General features: G+C 37.5%; 1 protein-coding gene across 1 annotated transcript in view; it reads left to right on the forward strand.

The window, feature by feature from the left end:
* LOC135215136 (CCN family member 5-like) overlaps positions 1 to 20,258 on the forward strand; it is a 68,469-nt gene extending 48,211 nt beyond the window's left edge. The window contains exons 2-6 of the mRNA XM_064249582.1: positions 4,293 to 4,446; positions 10,391 to 10,598; positions 10,997 to 11,088; positions 16,324 to 16,453; positions 19,938 to 20,258. Coding sequence (XP_064105652.1) covers positions 4,300 to 4,446; positions 10,391 to 10,598; positions 10,997 to 11,088; positions 16,324 to 16,453; positions 19,938 to 20,233 — 873 coding nt within the window. The 5' untranslated portion in view covers positions 4,293 to 4,299 and the 3' untranslated portion in view covers positions 20,234 to 20,258. The remainder of the gene's footprint in view (positions 1 to 4,292; positions 4,447 to 10,390; positions 10,599 to 10,996; positions 11,089 to 16,323; positions 16,454 to 19,937) is intronic.
* The last annotated feature ends 1,188 nt before the right edge of the window (positions 20,259 to 21,446 follow it).

The raw sequence follows: 21,446 nt of genomic DNA on the forward strand, positions 1-21,446 counted from the left end.
CGATCACTGCACATTACTCAGCTAGCTTTTTCAGGCTGGTTTCTTTTCAGCAAGTCTTGATTTATGTGTATAATCCTGCTGCGCCAGTAGGGAGTGTCCATAAGACTTCCTCTATATACAGAGAATATGATATGAAAGTCACTACGTTTAGACCTTTTTGCATGACCATTGTTGGATACTGTCTTAGAATCAAGGACATTCACATAATGAAGAAACCGAGGTCAACGTGGAATAGGTCCTATCGTATGGCCAATGTCAGTATTACTGAAAAGCAAATGCAATTCTATGTCAAGTTAATTATCTATGATGACAAAATTTTCAGAACTCTTAATTTCATTTGAAAAAGCTGTACCTTTTATATACTCAGCGACAAGGTTAGAGTAAGTTTAGAATGGATCCTTAGGTCCAAGCCTTTTACAATGATATAATTCCTTCGATTAATGTCATTTAGTACATTCTTTTTAACAAAACTGAAACGAGACGTCTTCCGGTTGATAACCTTCATCTAAAAGCAAAAAATGTAAAAATAAAAAAGAAATAAAAACTATTTCTGGTTGCAGTTTTTTTTTCGAGGAAACTCCAGCAGACACCTTTAACAAACTAAATTTAAGACGGATTAAGGATCAAAGTCTCTCTCTCTCTTCTCTCTCTCTCTCTTCTCTCTCTCTCTCTCTCTCTCTCTCTTCTTTCTTCTCCCTCTTCCTCTTCTCTCTCCGCTTTTCTTACTTCTCCTTTTTCTCCTCCTGGGTTAGATATTTTCGTTTGTTTCATTAAAATCTCATCATGGTCTCAAAAACGGAAGATTAAAAGGGGGAAAAAATATTTCGTCCATTTTCCACTGACTAATTTTCTTAAGAATAATAGAACCAGTGATACTTTGAATCTTATAAACGTATCCCCGAGCCATGAGTTTTGGACACAAAAACATTGGCAATAGCTGCCGGAAATTTTGCAAGTGCCCGCCGGTTGCAGAACTTCGAAGAAATAAAGAAAAAACTTGTGCTGGGACAAATCAATACCTTTGTGTCTCTGGAGATGCTGAAGTGGATATTAATCTCAAGTTTTGTCCTTAAGCAATATCAGATTTATTTGAAGCGTAATTGCAGCAGTCTTTCGAGATAGTGATAATAAATTTCGTATGAAATGACACAAAAATAATGAAGGGGAGAGAGAATGTCGGGTCTCAAAGACTAGCAATTACCTGTCAGTTTGGGTAAATTGCTTTAGGTTATACACACCTGAATATCCAAGTACAAATATTTCGTGAGAAAAAAACATTCCTAATAATATAATCATCTGAATTTCAAATGAAAAGACGTGTTACTAAGTGTAACAAAAGCTGAACACGACTGCGTAAGTGGAAATAAATGTACATTTTTCTTATCGTATGGTAATTTTTACCTCTAACGAGACTGAAAGCCCCTTTCAATCGGATATCTACCCGTTAAAGCTAATAAGGCAGAGGATGCCCTTTCACGACCAGCAGCAACCGTTAACGAGCGCCAAATCCCCACAGGTTCCTATTCAGCAGCAGAAGCGTCAAAAACGTCGTCATACGTCTATTATGACTAAACGAGACGGTCGTCCTTATTTTGTACTCACTTGTATGTGGCTCAATAAAGAACAAGTAAGAAATGCGCCGAAGTTTTATCCTGCGCAATCGAGTTTTCTGTTTAATCAAAGCCACCGAAAATAGATCTATTTCTCGGTGGTTTCGGTATAATGCTGTATGAGCCGCGACCCATGAAACTAACCGCGGCCTGGTGCTGGCCTGTCCTATATCGTTGCCGGAATCACGATTATGGTTAACTTTGAACTTAAATAAAATAGAATAAAAACTACTAAGGCTAGAGGGCTGCAATTTGGTGTTTGATGATTTGAGGGTGGATGCTCAACATACCGATGTTTAGCCCTGTAGCTTCAGTAGTTTTTAAGATCTGAGGGCGGACAGAAAGAAGTGCGGACGGACAGAAAAAGCCGCCATAATAGTTTTCTTTTACAGAAAACTAAAAGTGTCTGTTTTTTACTGAACATCATTCCCGTAGGATATAAGTGCCGTCAGTGCACCTCATGCGATGCACTGTAGGCATTACTAAAGGTTCTTTGCAGTGTCCCATCGGCCCCTAATTGCAACCCCTTTCAATCCTTTTCAATCCTTTGGCTGTACCTCCATTCCATCCTGCTATTTATCCTCTCCTAACGATTATTCATAGTACAACTGCGAGATTTGCCTCCAGTTACACCTTTCAAACCTACCTACTCGCTATTTCCTCTCCAACGCTGTATGACGTCAAAGGTCCCAGTGCTAGGCCTTTGGCCTAAACTCTGTATTCCATTCCATTCCATTCCATTTGCTGAACATTATGAAATCATTATGTGTAGTGTGAATTATGTGTGCCTTGAATTTCTAGTCAATGGATCCTGTGGGCTTGTTCCGTATGAATAAGGTTCATCTTCCGAATGGTAGAAGTAATAATAATAATAATAATAATAATAATAATAATAATAATAATAATAATAATAATAATAATAATAATAACGTATGTATTTGTGTGTACATCCAATTAGTGCAAGGGAATAACAATGATAGCGACATTCACTCTAGTTACCTTTCCATAAAAATAGGTTTTTACAAATCTTCTAATGCTTATTTCAGAAAATACCATCTGTGACTTGAACAACTTTTTCGCTCTCATTCCCCCAACAAAACACACAAAACTTCGTGGAGTTTTCTTTCTCAGGATGCTGTTGAGAGACTTTGTCTCCTGTCCATGGTTTTTCTTGTGCCGTCTCAAAAGTTATTTCTTCTCTTATTACTTTTACCTGGGGTATTATAATAATTAGAACGCTTTATGCCACATGCGTTCATAAACAAAAGCACACACACACACATATATATGGGTGTGTTTGTATCTGCAGTTCTTAGCAGAGAAAGATGATTGTAAGCTAAGAGACACCACATTAGATTAGCGACGCATTTTGGTGTTCCTTCATAACGAAATTCTCAAGCTTTAAAGACACATTATACTTTTCATAGTTAAAAGAATATAGTGCCGTTATTGGCCGGCAAAATCGAATAAGGGAGTAAATAACAAAGATAATTGACATAATCTTTGACGTTATCAAATGACCAGGTACACAACACAATATATTCAATTATCTATACCAAAAAGCGGGATACAATGACTTGCTTAGGTTAAAACTATTCTGATCGACTCAAATTCTCAGGTAAGGATCCCTCATCAAACATACCTAGAACACAAAATTCTGTTTCTGCAGCTGAGCCCACTTTTTGAACTCATCTCCATGAAACTCTCTCCTTTATCATTTATTGCTGAAGCTCCATACCAACCAATAATACAGTTTTATTCTCCACCTACCGACATGACATAACCACCCTGTCATATTCTTCAAACCCAGCCAGGCATAGAATCTGACGATCCCAAAAAAACTATATCATTCGCATTCTTTTCCAGGCATTGACCAAATACTACACTCACTAATGCAACTTTTATTACCCACCTCACTCAATCATGGCCATATAACTTTCCTGACACTACGTAGAAGCTCTACCCTGTCACCTGTCATGAAGTGAGAAAGCGTCCTCTTAAAGTTAAAGCAAATAAACTATCGTGCTCTTCCTCTCTTCTGCAATGCATGGCAAAACCACAAGACTTTTCTTCTATCTCGAGTTTCTTGCAAAATCAGGCCAAATCATCGACCTTTCAACTCCATGCCAGGTTATTTTGCGACTTACTCCCCGCAGAAAGGCAGAAATGCTAAAGTATTTCAAAACCTCTTGCCACAGTTTTTAAACGCATTTGCAGCAAACAAGGGCTACAATTTTGCCACACTTACAAAAACCTCAGTGTTTGATCACAATTCAATATGCAGAAGTGACTATCTCTGAGGGCAGAATTAGTGAAAACAAAAATAGCTATAATAAGTTACATTATAATTCTCTCTCTCTCTCTCTCTCTCTCTCTCTCTCTCTCTCTCTCTCTCTCTCTCTCTCCCCGAGTGCGGCAAAATTAAAGCTCATTTGTATACTAACTTTTAATTTTGGTTTCTAGACAAAAGTTACACTTTGAGCTCCCTAATTACTGAAAATATACTAAGTTAAATGAACTTGGACTTTCGTTAGAAACGGTAAATATCATTTTCGGACATTAATTTAATGTTGGAAATAGCTCAATGCAAAAATGTCCTGATATGAAATGAACTTTGGCTTTTGTTGAAAACATTGCTTGATGGAAGTCGCTGTTTTTTTTTTTTTTTTCTTTTCTTTTCAGGAAGAAAATGGTCCTCATTCGTCTGGTAGCTGTCATAGTGACATGGTGCTGGATAGCAGCCGGGGTTGTGGGGATGGCTGGGGGTCAACGAGCCCCTTGTTACCAGTGTGAGATGTACAGAGAGAAGCATCCTCATTCCCATCCATATACAGCTGTGAGTAGTTCAAAGGCTTTTAATTATACTCTGTTTTTTTTCATCTATCCATCCGCCTGTGGTGTTTTTGTATGGTAACACTGCGTCCCGGGCTTTAGATAGTTACGTTATGTGTAAGTTTTAGGTAAATAAAAGGATATCTGGGTGTACATTTGCAACTGAAAAGTGTTTTAATAATTTACTGTATGCGAATTACACCGTTAATATTCGAAATAGGATATTATAATCGTTGAATGTAAGCTGAATGTAACTATCTAAAGCCCGGGACGCAGTGTTACCATACAAAAAAACCACAGGCGGATGGACAGATGGAAAAAAACAGAGTATAGTGAGGCGAAGTTAGGGCAAGAGTGCTGCACTGATATGACAGCAACAACGCGGATGGAAAGTAGGTTCAAATTTCAGAATAAAAATCATTGTATGCAATAGGCATATCTAAAAGCTGAGGACTTGATCATTCTAGAAGGTATTACAGAGAGATAAAAACTCAGAAGGGTGTCTCTGAGAATTGCGAATTTCAGAAGAATATTCTGGAGACCGGAGAACTGCAAAGGGGGAATGTCGACACTTGAACACTTCAGAAAGTTAGTCGGGAAAATACGATTGTAAAAAAAATATAATAAAAAAATCCCGGCCTTCAACAACCTTTACAGTTGGATTTGGCACACTTGGAAATTCCCAAAGGACATTCTCGAGACTTGAGTCCACAATTACAGAGTAACATTATTAAAAATTTAAGAGCCCAAAATTGGATTCTGACGACCTGGAAATTTTATGTGTATCTTTATACTTGGCACTTCTCAAATGGAATTCCGAAAACTTCGAAACGATGTTCAAGAGCCTTGACATTTGGGGTTTTTCTGGAAGTCTGAGAATTCCAAAACGGTAGTACCTACTCTATAGGCTTAAAAATGACATAAGAATATATCAGATCCATTCAACAAACATGAAGACACCGACTGAGATATAAAATGTTGCTACAGATGAAAAGGCTGTAAACAAAATGTTTCTTTCAAGTGAGAAGAGAACGAATTGGGTAGAAATATAAATTCAGGTCAAAAAAATAATATTATAGATTCCAAATCTTTTATCATAAGACATATTTTTACAATTTCTTTATTTTGTGTCCCTCTTTTAATCTCTGTATGTGAGCGACTCTTCACTTTTACACTGCATAAATATCACTAATCTCCCCATCCCAGTTTTATCTTACGTGTCATCAAGAATTTATAGAGATTTTTACATTTTATGAATGTATTTTTTCTTGAAGGAAACATAACTATTTATATGGTGAGTCCACGAAGAATAGTTAGAAAGGAAAATTGTTTTTATAAAGGAATTTCACCTTCCGCAAATCTTTCAAGGGATGTTTATTCATTTAAATGGAAAACACTAGCAATTAGTCTAGAGCTCAGATTCTCCCCTCTCTCTCTCTCTCTCTCTCTCTCTCTCTCTCTCTCTCTCTCTCTCTCTCTCAAAAATGATAGGCCCACGATTGTTTGTCCTACTTGTCCACGTTATCTCTCTCTCTCTCTCTCTCTCTCTCTCTCTCTCTCTCTCTCTAAGATAAAAGGTCCACGATTGCTTGTCCTACTCATCCACATTATACTATAGTCCATTCACATAAGGTAGATTCTTGTGCCTACGAGACGTTTGTTTGGCGGCCTCTGATTGGCTGGTACCGGGAGGCAGACTGCTCGCTCAGTGGGTCATATTTTCGTTTGTAGCTTAGAAAACTAGCATTATGTTTACATTTCTTCATTTATCTCACGTTTTACAAAAGATAGGAAAGTTTTGGTCATACCAAAGGATTCGGTATTAAATGTACAATTAATTAATCTTTTCATGAAATCAATAAGTTAAAATACAAAGGAATTACAAGTAGAAGTGAGGAAAGGAACATTTCATTCTTTATACCTGTTTTTATTTATCATCAGATTTTGCATAATTCATGAGATCAAGATAAAATAAAATTTTTGTGTTTTTAAACAATAAAATCACCCTGAATACGCTGGTGCTTTCAGATTTTAGATGCGTGTAATATGTAAATGGAAAATGAGGAATATATGTAATTATGCTACATCCGTACTTGACTCGGTTTGACAGTAGTGCCGAGAGACGCAAGATATCGTGGGTTCTGGCCCTCTTAGCTAGAGCCGTTGGTGCGTTTGCAGTTGGCAATTGGCGATATGAGAAGTTTGCAGTTTCGAGAATATGTATTTACCGAATTATTATGTCATTACATTTTCTCTAAATAAATGCATAGATTTCCCATTATGACTTTCGAACATTTTTACTCAAATATCATATATGTCCGTATTTCTGGACATATGATAAAAAAAAAGTAAATAATCAGAGTGATGCATCTGGGTGTTGGCTTCAATGTAGTCTAGGTGAGAAATGTGGATGCTTTATGAGGTTCATTGATAAATAACAGAACTTATTTCTCAGGCCAATAACATCAAAAGCTTATGGTTTTCATGTGTTCCCTCAATAAACAAAAGTACACCTGTTTATTTCTTACCATAGAATTTGTTGACGGTGTAACATATATAATATTCTGTCTTTTTCAGAATTGCTTGAGTTACTCTTACACCAGAATATTTATCTCCTTTATATACATGTTACACTTGACAACATGTATACAACAATGTTTAGGAAAAATTTGATTAGTTTTGTCCTGTGGTAGTTCATTATTCTTGAATCATTTAATTCATACCTGAGTTAGAATAGCTCCCATAACCGTTCCTACACCCCTGCATTATTGTATATAAACAGGTGTACTTTTGTTTATTGAGGGAACACATGAAAACCATAAGCTTTTGATATTATTGGCCTGAGAAATAAGTTCTGTTATTTATCAATGAACCTCATAAAGCATCCACATTTCTCACCTAGACTACATTGAAGCCAACACCCAGATGCATCACTCTGATTATTTACTTTTTTTTTATCATATGTCCAGAAATACGGACATATATGATATTTGAGTAAAAATGTTCGAAAGTCATAATGGGAAATCTATGCATTTATTTACAGAAAATGTAATGACATAATTCGGTAAATACATATTCTCGAAACTGCAAACTTCTCATAACGCCAATTGGCAACTGCAAACGCGCCAACGGCTCTAGCTAAGATATCTTGCGTCTCTCGGCACTACTGTCAAACCGAGTCAAGTACGGATGTAGCATAATTACATATATTCCTCATTTTCTCTTTACATATTACACGCATCTAAAATCTGAAAGCACCAGCGTATTCAGGGTGATTTTATTGTTTAAAAACACAAAATTTTATTTTATCTTGATCTCATGAATTATGCAAAATCCGATGATAAATAAAAACAGGTATAAAGAATGAAATGTTTCTCTCTTCACTTCTACTTGTAATTCCTTTGTATTCTAACTTATTGATTTCAGGAAAAGATTAATTAATTGTACATTTAATACCGAATCCTCTGGTATGACCAAAACTTTCCTATCTTTTGTAAAACGTGAGATAAATGAAGAAATGTAAACATAATGCTAGTTTTCTAAGCTACAAACGAAAATATGACCCACTGAGCGAGCAGTCTGCCTCCCGGTACCAGCCAATCAGAGGCCGCCAAACAAACGTCTCGTAGGCACAAGAATCTACCTTATGTGAATGGATTATAGGTTATTAGGTCAGTCATTACGAGAACATGTATCCTAACACGAGTATATAATTTTGTCTTTCGTAATTCTTAAGGCGAACCTGAAACGACTGAGCAAGCCTCACGATGTTCTTCTCGTGTTTATTTGTGTAGGTTTCCTTGCTAGTATGATTGAGTGTTCCCTTTCACCCTCACTGTCATAAAGAATATTTGTAATATGTTTAGCTCCATAAGGGTAGGTTTACCTTTGTGGTCACTTAATAAATATCATATCTGGACTGACAAGTCTTAAAATTACGAAAGTTGTGTGTCATGTTTACAGATAGGTATTGTACGGGAATACGCGTTCTTTCTCGAGAGTAGCTCTATCAGATCATTGCACAGGATGTGTCCGCTGTGGTATGCGTTTTTACATACGTAGTTAGTTATTTTATTGACAACAAATATACAATTATTAGTACAAATTTGTCCACAAAGAGACATAATACAAAATATACCAGGTGGACAGTAATCTCTTCTTGCAAGTACATGGCCTACAAAGAAAACTACAGCATCAAGAAAAATGCAACATCAAGCGTAAATAACATAAGCATATAAGACCATAAAAAAAGGGACTTACTACAGAGAAAAACGTAGTCACATCATTATCCAGTATTAATTCCTAACACACACATCATGCTTGAAAAAAGGTAGTTTATTTGAAGAAAAACAAAACAGAAGACAAAGCCGCACATTACTTATGAATATGAAGAACTTCATAAACATATGTACCCAAATCAACAATATTATCATTTTCATTTAATACATGCCATTGACAGAGGACAATTGATCAGAACGTGTAACTCGTCCTGAATAGTGCTGTTATCACAAGTACATACCCTTGATTCTGGAGGAGTTCGGCTCCACCTACCTGTTTCTATACGAAGGTTATGGGACATGAGTCGTATATATATATATATATATATATATATATATATATATATATATATATATTATATATATATGTGTGTGTGTGTGTGTGTGTGTGTGTGTGTGTTTGTGTTTTATACAAAACAACATATACAAAACACATATATACATATATATATATATATATATAATATATATATATTATAATTTTATATATATACATATATATATATATATATATATATATATATATTTATAAAATTTATTTATAAATTTTAATTATACTATATATATAGATATGATTTATAAAATTTATATACATATATTAATATATATATATACACACACACACACACAGATTATATAATATATATATATTCAATTCTATTAATATTGAATCTTTATCCCATCACCGTGATTCTTACCGATAACATCACTGAAGTCCTAATTTCTCCTCAGTCCGCTGGGCGCTGGTTCAAACCCACGAGAGGACGAAATTGTTATCAGCTTAAAAATTCCCCTTCGGTTAACAGTATGAAAAAAAAAATCAATTGGATATGAAAGGACATTTGCAGCTCGAATTTATGTATGTATATACTATATATATATATATATATAATATAATCTATATATATATATACGTAAAAGTATAGATATATATTACATAAAAGATAGCATTCCATTCCTAATCCTGGATTTGTGACACAAATGCCAAGTTTTTGGCTTCCCATCAGCCATTGCAAGATTTGTATCCAGCCACCGATGGTATTGAGTTAATGACTCCTCCTCCACAACCCTGCGTCACTTTACTGTTTCTGTAAAAAGAAATCCTGATAACATATGGCTATTAAATTGTTCTGTCATCAACAGTACCGGCCCTGTCGTGCTACCAGACGCGTTTTTCGACATTTCTTCCGACTGACTCCAACGATTGGCGCCCGAAATGAGCAGCATAACAGAACAGTCCAGAATGGCCTAAAGTCAGAACATCGAGTAGGAACCTATTGTGGCAAATTTTTCTTCGTAGAAAGTTCGATTTAATTTCATCCCCTCTGATGATGAAAACATCATGGCCAGTAAGGCTACAGGATTTTAAACGCATTTCAAATAATATACCAAGATTTGCGTCACAAAGAAATGGGTCATGCTTTATTTGAACCAATAACAGTAAAGCTACCATTCTTATAGTCAATATTTTCATCCAGTAAATCACCAACCGTGTGATTTGGTCAACTGATATCCCTTTACCATAAAGTTGATATTAATTATCAACCATAATTCCCGCAGTTCAGTGTGAATGCGATCGATTGCCAACGAATGTTCATTTGCCCTGAACCGCGCAAAGGGAGTTGTCAGGACAATTTTCCGCTTTTATAGTTTCTTTTCCAATGTTCCCAGGTACGAGCCCACTGTGTTTACCCATGCAACTGCGGACCCATACCCTCGTGTGGACCTGGGACGCCCATAATTCAAGACGGGTGTGGGTGCTGCTGGCAGTGTGCCAGGCAAGCGGGTGAATCCTGTGATGGAGTGACACTGTGCGATATTTCGAGAGGCCTCACCTGCAGGTACAACACCACAGCTGATGCCGCCGGCGTCTGTCAAGGTACCACCGCAGCCATCTTGTTCCGCCATCTTCCTGTTCGGGGAGAAATTCATTTCTCTTAGAATTTACTCTTCTTTATTCATTCATTTCTCTATTTATTTATGCAATGTAACTTAGATCGAAATCCCTATTAAAGTAGTTTTTAGCGAGTTTAGTGAACTTTAAACTCCGTCGTCAATACATAGTTTTGGTAATGTTAAGAATTCATTGGTAACCTGTTGTAGAAGAGTATTTAGAAGATGAATAAAATGCTGATCATTTAAGAGTCGATTCAAACGTAAAGGATTGTTCAGGGAAACAAGAAAGCTTCAAATCTAAGATCTCGACGGAAATCATTGCAGATTAAAACCACTTCGTCCAATGACAGGAATAATATTGATCCAATTTCGCACACACAGAAGTATTTGAGGCGAGATGTACCGTTAACGGTACTATCTACGAACATGGAGAGACATTCTTACTGGATTGTCGGACACAGTGCACATGCCAGGTAAGCCTATTTTAATTGCTGGTAGTCTTCAAGGCATTTATGAATGTCATCTACGTTATCATTATCATTATCTTGATTATAATTACCATCACCAAAATGGAGGTGACTATGGAACTAAAGTTCACTTTTTAGTTTTCTGTAAAAGAAAACTATCAAGATGGTATTTGTCTGTCCGTCCGCACTTTTGCTGTTCGCCCTCAGTTCTTCAAAACTGAGACTAGAGGGCGACAGGCTGTTGTGTTGATCATCCACCCTCCAATTACCAAACTTACCAAATTGCAGCCCCTAGCCTCAGTAGTTTTTATTTTATTTACAGTTAAAGTTAGCCATGATCGTGCATCTGGCACCCCTATAGGTGCCATCAACAGAGGCCACCACCGGGCCGTGGCTGAAAGTTCCATGGGCCACGGCAGAGTTTCATAATGCATTACATACGCTGTACAGAAAACTCGATTGCGTCAAAGAAACTTCGGAGCATTTTTAACATTTTAGTAATTGTTGAGGAAGAGTATTTCTCATTTGCATTTCTTTGAAGCTTAATTGCACAGTACAATAACAAAATAATCTTTGATCATTTCTTCTCTCTTTCACCTTCAATTTCTTTTGTCTTGTCTGTTGGGTAAATGATATTCCTTTCTCGTGCTGAATTGTCCTCGTTTGACCATTCCAAACATTTGTTGTGCTTTTTGGTGCTCCGGGAATGAATAAATTACAAAGCATTTAGCATTTGGAATTTGAGGGAGCTTCTGTTTTGGGGTCTCCATCCGGTCGTGTTCGAATATGAAACCAAAACGGCCGAATTGTAGTTGGAACGGGGCAATTATTAGTCAAATGTCATTTCCCTTTCGTGTTCATTCATGCTGACGCATATAGACTAAAGATATATATATATATATATATATATATATATATATATATTTATTTATATATATATATATATATATATATATATATATATATATATATATATACCTTCTCGGTCCGTCTAAAGTTCAACTGTAGCGTTGAGCGGTCATTTTTTCAGCCTGAAGATGAGGTTTTAAACCTCGAAAGCTCGTAATATTAAAGAATGTTCTTCCTAGTCTTGGCACTATTATTCATCATCAAGCTAAGATTTCCAAGTAGCCGCCCAATTACTGGAATATATTATTATATATATTATATATATATAAAATAGTAAAGAAGGAGAAAGAGACGAGAGAGAGAGAGAGCTCCTGGGGGGTGGGGAGGAGGGGCAAGCCAGCCCAACTCAGTGCCGGTCCCAAGCCCGGATAAATAGGGAGGGTTGGAGTCAGGAAGAGCATCCGTCTGTAAAATGTCCCGCCAAAGCTTTTATGAAATGATTCTTACAAGGAATGAGAATAGGGCTAGGTTGTCACCCGGAAGTGACCCACAATTACATCGCCCTAACTCTGTGGATATGCAAGGGCTACCGCATCGTGAGCGAGTGCAGCTGAAGAAGCGAGCTCGAGAAATAAGAGTAGGAACATTAAATGTCGGTGCAATCAAGGTCCTTTAAATATACTCGGAGTGCAAACAGGAAGAGTGCGGGCAAGATGGAGAGGTAACGAAGCGAGAGAACTGGGGGAGAGGTATAAGCTAATTTTTAGCGGAGCCAATAAAGAAGGCAGGAATGGTGTTAGAATAATTCTGTCAAGTGAAATGAAGAAGGAAACCTTTGAAGTAAATAGAAGAAGTGATAGGATTATCTGGATCAGGCTGATGGTTGAAAATTGCACTGTTAACATCTTTAGTGCATATGCAGCCCAGATAGGATGCTCAGATGAAGAGGAAGATCGTGTGGCTTTAATGAAAGAAATGCAGAGGGTGGGAGAATTGTTGATTTTGCTTCTTCCACGGATATGGATGGCACTGGTGAGCACTTTTTTCACCAAGCGGCAAGAACATCTAGTTTCATACAAAAGCGGCGGAAGGTCCAACCAGATAGATTATTTGGTTTATAAGAGGAAAAATTTACGTTACGTGAGGTAAAAGATTGTAAGGTCATACCAGGAGACCATGTGAGTGCGCAACATCGTTTGGTAGTGATGGACTTGGTTATGGAAATTGAACAAATGAGGAAGAAAAAATGCAGAGGCCAAAAAGGATTAAATGGTTTTAAGCTGAAAGAGATTGAACCATGTAGACAGTTTAAAGCAAAAGTTTTAGAAGAAATAACACGAAATTGAAGATGTTAATGAATAGTGGAACAGAACGGTGGAAATAATATTGAGGGTTGCTAGAGAAATATTGGGTGAGAGTAATGGCAAGATGTTCGAAAATAAGGAAACGTGATGGTTCAATGAAGAAGTGAAGGATGCGCCAAAATAAAAGAGAAAGAGAAGCAAAGAAAAGATGGGAGGAGGCCCAAATGGAAGAGGACTGGATAGCCCATAAGGAAGCAAATAAATTAGCAAAGAAAACTGTAGCAATTGCTAAGGATAGAGCATATGATCAGCTTTACCAAGAGCTAGATACCAAAGAAGGGCAAGGAAAGATCTTTAAACTAGCACACATGAGAAATAAGAGTACAGAGGATATAACACACATAAGACAGATTAAGGATAAAGATGGGAATGTACTGAGGAATGAGAGAGACATAATAAGGAGTTAGGAAGAATATTTTGAGCCCTTGTTGAATGAAGAAAATTAAAGATTTCTAAGAGGATATGGACACACAAATTATGGACCAGTCACAGAAATAACAAAAGCAGAAGTTAGAGTGTCACTGGGAAAGATGAAAACTAGTAAAGCGGAGGGGCCGGATGGCATACCTGCAGAAGCCTGGAAGGCTCTTGATGAGGAAGTAATTGACATATAGTGGCAATTAGTGAAAAAGATTATGGAAAGTGAGACGATACCCGAGAAATGGAGAGAAAGTATGTTAATCCCAATATTCAAAGAGGAAGGGGACATTCAGTGTTGTGAAAATTACCGAGGAATCATGCTCATGTCACATACTCTAAAGGTATTTGAAAGAGTTATGGATGAAAGGTGACAGCAACAAGTTCTCATCGGTAGACACCAAATGGGATTCATGAAGGGTCTCAGTACTTTGGATGATATTTTCGCTCTGAGACAAATAATGAAAAAGTACAGTGAGAAGCAAAAGATCTTGCATATGTCCTTTATAGACCTTGAGAAGGCATATGACAGAGTACCACGTCAGTAAATATGTAGATCTCTCAGGGAGAGAGGAGTGATGGAGAAGTATGTCAGAATGATCAAGGAGCTGTATAGAAATGTAAAGACCAGCATCAGATCTACAGTTGGAAGAACAGAAAATTTCCAGGTTGGAGTCGGGCTACCAGGGATCCGCTCTGAGCCCACTTCTGTTTAACATCGTCTTGGATGTGTTGACGGAGGATGTCAGGGAGGAGCCACCATGGTGTCTGCCCTGTGGGGGGGGGGGGGGGGGGGGGGGGGGGGGGGGGGGGGGGGGGGGGGGGGGGGGACGAAGCTGGAAAGATGGAGTTATACCTTGGAGAGTAGAGGTTTAAGGATAAGAAGGAGAAAGACATAATATATGACAACCGAATTGGATGGCGACCAGCAAACCACAATCAGATTAGGCGGGGGAAACATCAAAAGGGTCCATAATAATATTCTAGTATCTTGGCTCAGTGCTTGACATCGAGGGGAACATGGAAGAACATATTAGGGGTACAGTAATTGTCACTGAAGCATCAAAGAAAGTACAAGAAGCAAGGTTAAGATGGTATGGCCACCTGATGAGAAGAGAAGAGCAACACATGGCAAGAGAGGTGATGGACTTGGAGGTGGATGGAACACGAAGGAGAGGAAGACCTAAGACCAGGTGGAGAGGTTGCGTTTTAGAAATGATATGAGAGAGAAGGGAGTATGGGAGGAAATGACGCAGGACAGAGGTAGATGGAAGAGACTCATTAAAAACGGCGACCCCGAATAGGGATGAAGCTGGGAGAAGTAGATATATGTGTGTGTGTGTGTGCATTACACATATACATGTATGTATATATATTATATATATATATATATATATATATGTATATATATATATATATATATATATATATATATAGAATATATATATATATATCTCTATATGTCCTTACCCTGTGCGTCAACTGTTTGTACGTATAGATGCTATATATGTTCATAACAATATAATTCGTAAGCTTTTCCAAAATAAAGTAGCATGACTATCTAATTTTGAGGATGATATTACCAAATATATTGTATCTTCCTTATGTATTTATATTCGTGTCCTGTTGACGCTTCTGTCAACAATATTTAATTTTGTTAAATTGCAGTTTCATATGTCAATTTCCCTATTATAGCTTCATTAACAAAAAACTATGCTATACCTCTTAGTCTAACGTTTCTTTTCTAAGTATTTTCTATTGACTTCGCTTTCATTTTATCTGTCCTGATGATTTTCTCTTTTATCTAATTTCGAGACGTCTGAATATAATCACTTCGAAACCAAGATCCACGTGTCATTGACTTGTCACAGACTTAGAACAGGAAATAGATAATGTAAAGCAAAGACAATTCAAGTTGTATTCCTAATCTGTTTACACGAAGAAATGAGAAATATGCAACGAGTCCAAATCCACCGAAATATTTTCCAGGACGGTGAGAATTTATAGTAGAATAGTCCGTCCGTACGTTTGTTGGTTTGACATCAAAAAGGAATGGTAAAAGCGTTTTAGGAATAAAAAGCACGAAGTGTAAGTTAATGACGAGACGTTTGTTTTCTATAAGTTCTAATGATGCCCAGCGAATCCTTCTCCATTATTTTATTTTTTTCTTATTTCAATTTTTCTTATATATATATATATATATATATATATATATATATATGTATGTATATATATATATATGAGACAAATATCGAAAAGTTTTCCTTCCTCCTATTATTCACTCATGCCTTTGTAGTAACTGGAAACAGAAATCTGTGAGATTAGTCAAACAGCCGCCTAGTGCATTAGGCTCATATAGCGTGATTGGTCTGGTCTCTATGTCAATGCTTACCTAACCTAACTTTACCGTAATCATGATAATTTATTGGGAACTATATATGTGTGTGTGTGTGTGGTTATACGTATTATTTGTATAAGAGTTTTTTTTATTGGTTTTGCCACATTAACATTTGCATTTTTACTTAACTCCGGGAGAGAATTTTTATTCTGAAATTCCTTTTACCATTTCCTCTCTCCTGCCAGTCTAATAGCACTCTTTTCTTCTTTTCAGAATGGGACATACGCCTGCGTATCCTTATGTCCGGGAGAGAGCCTGCATCCAAGCGAAGAGTGCCTCAACCCTCATCTTGTGTCTGTTCAAGGGCAATGCTGCAGAGAATGGATGTGTGATGTAGTTCCGAGTTAGTTGCCGGTCATCGTTTCGTAAAAATCCACGTGATATTCATCCCTAAATCATTTAAAATAAAATTTCCTTTACTACTTTCCAATTCACTGTTTCTTTTCCTTGCTCTTGTTATATCATCCTCATAATCTTTTGCGCGTCGCAAATGAATTAAAACTTCTTTCCTACTTTATGGACGACACTTATAGCCAGGATTAAGTGCTTATATCAAGGTGAATAGCTTATTTTGTTTATGAAACATGTCTTGGAAAATGACGTGTGACATTCTTGAACAATGCAAAAACAGTTGTCTTTAAGGCCATTATTTACTAACTCTTCATATAGCTTTTGCAGACGGGTTAACTAACATTTTCAGCAGTCTAATTACACCACTGTCACAAGATTATGTTGACCAAACAAGGTGTCCTAACTGACATCCTGGTACTTCACAATTGACCTCATTTTTCAGTTAAGAACGGTTTTACAAATTATCGTGATAAGGGTGGTTCCAACCAATATTGAAAACTGTGACTTTTTATTATATATTCATTTGCTTAAGAACAGAAGCAATCATTTTTAGCTACACATGGACTGACGATCAGGAAGAAGTCTATCTGTCGGTCGTGTAGTGATCAAGGCAATGGACGACTGTATTTCCCATTGTGTCAACTTAGTCCCCGTAGGGGGCTAGTGTTGTTAGTGCACCTCATTTGGTGCCATGTAGGCATTACTTAAGGCTTTTTGCAGCGTCCCTTGGGCCCCTTGCCGCAACTACTTTCACTCCTTTTACTGTCCCTCCGTTCACTTTCTCTTTCTTCCATCTTACTGTCCACCCTCTCCTAACATTGTTTCATAGTGCAACTGCGAGGTTTTCCTTCTGTAACACCTTTCAAACCTTTTCTGTCAATTTCCGTTTCAGCGCTGAATGGCCTTAGTTGCCCCAGTGCTTGGCATAATGCCAAAAATCTATATAAATCCAATCAAACTCGTCTAAGGAGCGAAGTCGAATAATACTATCGCAGAGATATCGACAGGTCCTGTCCCGGAGTGTGCACAGTTAGATTCAGTCTATCTGTTGCAGTATACCACCGGATCACCAACAGGATGTAGGCGACATAAATGATAAAGTTGTCTTGGCTTCAACACAGCACAACCTGCCTGCCTCTGCATCCACGATTTTCTGCGGAGTAAAGTTTCTTATCATCCTTTTGCCAGAAAAGATCTCGGGTCTCCTTCAATACAGTGGTTCGTTTCAGATCACAGGGCGTGACATCTGTCTTGAACAAGGTTCTTGCACCACAAAATGGTGGGGTTTCCACTGCTAGATGGTACTACCCTCGTGCCAGTTTCCAAAGAGTTCCTTGTCCTTGTCATCTTTGAATATCAACACCCGTTCTTATCACTTTCCGTAGCACTGACTTCTACTCTGAAGATTTTACATTCAGTTTAAATTATGAAATGCTAAAGTTACTGTTACCACTAGACATGCATTAAAAGATTTATATCTGGTATGCCATTAAAAAAAAAAAAAGCAAAGTTCCTTTTGCAAAATTAGGAGAGGAGCTAGTTTGCATCAAAGATGCAACGATGCATACATGTGCGCATATGCACTTATCACTTTGTATATCGATCTCAATTCGCCGTTCAAGTCATAAATATATAACTGAAAACTTTAAAAGAAAATGATTAACTCTCTCTCTCTCTCTCTCTCTCTCTCTCTCTCTAAAAGATTATTTATAAAACTCCAGCTAATAACGCCTACATGGATGGTCTCAGCGCAAGAAAATCAATTTAGTCCTGCATCCAAACACATACGGGCGGAAATTTCCAGCCTTTGCTAAAACGCAATATTCAAATTGATAGTGTAGTGAAGCCCGTTGTCACCGTGCAGTGGAATGAAACAGACTGCTATGATTACAGAATGGCGGGTGTCGTGATTTTCCCAAAATGTCGGTGGTTCAGTGTTCATTTGAACTAATGTAGTAGATGCTCCTCGAATATCGGTGACAAGAACATGTAGAGAAAAATATGAAATAGATTACGAATAATCAAAATATTTTCTGAAAAATCAAGATCAAGATACGATATTCTATGGGCTTACAATACTGATGTGGAAGATGCTAAATTAATTTTATAATGTAAGCAAATACATCGAGAAAAGACCAGTGCAACTGCGAGACAATGCTATTATTAAAAGACGGGAATACTCCGCATCTTTCCGTTGGCCTGTAGGCGGGAGTATTATAACCATCAACAGTAAATTTCAGACGCATTTTGTTTGGATTTAAAAGAGTTAACTTTCAACTTTAACCTACAGAAATTGTTGCTTAATTCACATTGCCCTGACTAAAAGGCTGCTAACGATTTATTCAGTGGTTTCCCAACGGAAAAATATTTTATCTAAATGTGATGGTAGTAAGTTACGATACTGTCTCCGTAGTCTCGTTTAGATTACATTACATTACTCTTATGAATTTTCTATCGTTTCAAAAAATGTTATTATATTAATCATTCTCAGGAATTCATTATTCAGAATGTATTTTTGCCCTACGTATTTATGTTGGTAATAATCATGTAGCCGCAGTGATATTTTTAATGAGCTTTAATACTGATTGTCAACGGACCCGTAACTGGCGTGGTCAGTGGAGTTGACGCTGAAACTCCATGAGTTATCAGTTATATCTATAACACCATTTTTACTGATGATCAGCATTGAACAACACTCGGTATTACTGTTAACTCCAAGGTTTCTTTTCGCATTGCCTAAAGGAAGTGTTTCATTCCACGAGAAGACTTGATATTTATCACAAAGCATCGTACATCTGCAGAGACGTTAGTGTGGTTTTGTCGTTAATCCAATAATGATTTCTAGTTTGGATGTCTACAGCAAGGTATACTCTATCTTTCAGATGAAATTACTTGAAATGGTGATTTTCCACATTTTATTAACGGCATTCATTAGTTTATGCTACTGACAAATGGCCGAGCAGAGGTGTACAAGTATCTCTTCCGTCAAAAAATGATGGAAATATTTGAGTAATGTTGATGTACATCACTGATAAAAAAATGTCAAGTACGTACCTTCCGTAACTCTACACTCTTATTCATTAACCGGCTTGTTATGTCCATACATAGACAAATATCACTTTCACGTTTCGACGGCATTCATTTCCAGCCGGAATCGAGGTTTTTCTATAGAGTAACCTAGTTAAATGTATGCTCATCATTTTAACCAATATCTCTCTCTCTCTCTCTCTCTCTCTCTCTCTCTGTAGACTGTGTGGAAATGTGCTTGCTGTAGACTTCACATGCAAGTTCATTTATGTTTTCATCGAGACATTCCCTTTGGAATAATACCAGTTCAGCAAATTCTTGTGTACATTTGTTTTCTATGAAAGATATATTATAACTGTTAGAAATTTTTACCGAAAAGGCGTATCTAAGACAAATTTCTTTACCTAGTTTGTCCTCAAGACAAATTTCTTTACTTTGTTTGCCCTCAGATGAAACTGAAGGCTCTCCTGGATGCAACAGGCGATCAGGGAGCTGGTCCGAGTGTTCCTCTATATCCTGTGGAGTCGGGGTATCAGTCAGATGGTCAACGGACAACGCCCAGTGCCGTCTGGTTAACCACACTCGATTGTGCCAAGTCAGAGCGTGTCAGAAGCAAGGACAATTGGAAGGAGCGTCGTCCACTCCCAAGGTAGCAGCCATACCTACGAGGAGACACCACATACGGGCAAGTATAGTCATGGTAATTCCTCAACTTCAGGGACTTTTTCATGTAAGTCTAAAATGATGGAAATCGCTGTTATTCATCATATCAGGCCAGTACCGAGAAGGGGGGAACGTCAAACGATCCCTCCCCAAACATTTCTGGAAGTTCCTATTGTCAAGTATTTCATTTTGTATATACCTATCTATGCAATGACATTTATAGAAGAAAAGGTCTAGTTTTGGGAAAAGACAACCCCCCTCAAAAAGGCTCTGGGTACGGGCCTGTATATAATGGAAACCCGGAAAGGGAAATCGAAACAAGCGACGGTAGAAAGGACTTATTTATCTGTTCTCTCTCTCTCTCTCTCTCTCTCTCTCTCTCTCTCTCTCTCTCTCTCTCTCTCTCATTTGTTTGATGTACATATTCAAATCAAAACCAATATAACACGGTTTCCTACAATATTGTTTCAGCTGCAGGAGATGCAGAATGCTAAAATTCCTAGTTCGATGAAATGAGATGATATAGAAAGTGAAATTACTTTCGGACTAGTTCGTGTTAAGTGGTTTGCTTATTTACATCAACTATATTAATTATGAAGAAGTCACATGAATGCTTATTTATCAGACAGCAAAGACTCTGGTACTTTAGTTAATAAGTATGATGAATATTGTACAAGTATTTTTTCCGAACATCCACAACATTTCCGATTCCATAACATCTGATGGAAATGTTGCGTAACAATAATACTTTTCTTTCGACTTTCTTTTTTTTTTATTTATTTACAGCGAGGACATACTTGCAAAGCGACGCTCAGGCACTTGCAATCAGTTCGACTTCGATCTGGGTGGTGCATTAGTGAGAAACGATACAGGCCTAAAACGTGCGCCGACTGCCTAGGGAGGTGTTGTAGGGTACATGCCTCTACAACCATCACTGTAGCCTTCTTATGTCCCCTTCATGCAAGCAAAGATTTGATACCAGCAACGAGAAGAGTTCGAGTTTCTCCCAGGTCCTCCAAGAGCGACGGTTCCAACAACGTATTTCAACGCGTAGCTCCTTTCCACAATGACGATGTTTATCGTGAATCGTTTTTTACTCAGCCTACTTCAGCAGATTCAGTCCTGAAGGATCCCCAAAGGGAAAACAATGACAGGGAATTCCGATCTCGTTACAAATATGCGGAGAATGAACACTACCAAAGTTATGTCAAACAAGGAGGCAAACATGTGGATCAACGGGATCCTTACCCAAATGATTTGTCCGACGGTGATAACCAGGACGACCAAAATAGAAG

Source organism: Macrobrachium nipponense, chromosome 5 (assembly GCF_015104395.2).
Source record: "Macrobrachium nipponense isolate FS-2020 chromosome 5, ASM1510439v2, whole genome shotgun sequence".
Classification (NCBI taxonomy): Eukaryota; Metazoa; Arthropoda; class Malacostraca; order Decapoda; family Palaemonidae; genus Macrobrachium; species Macrobrachium nipponense.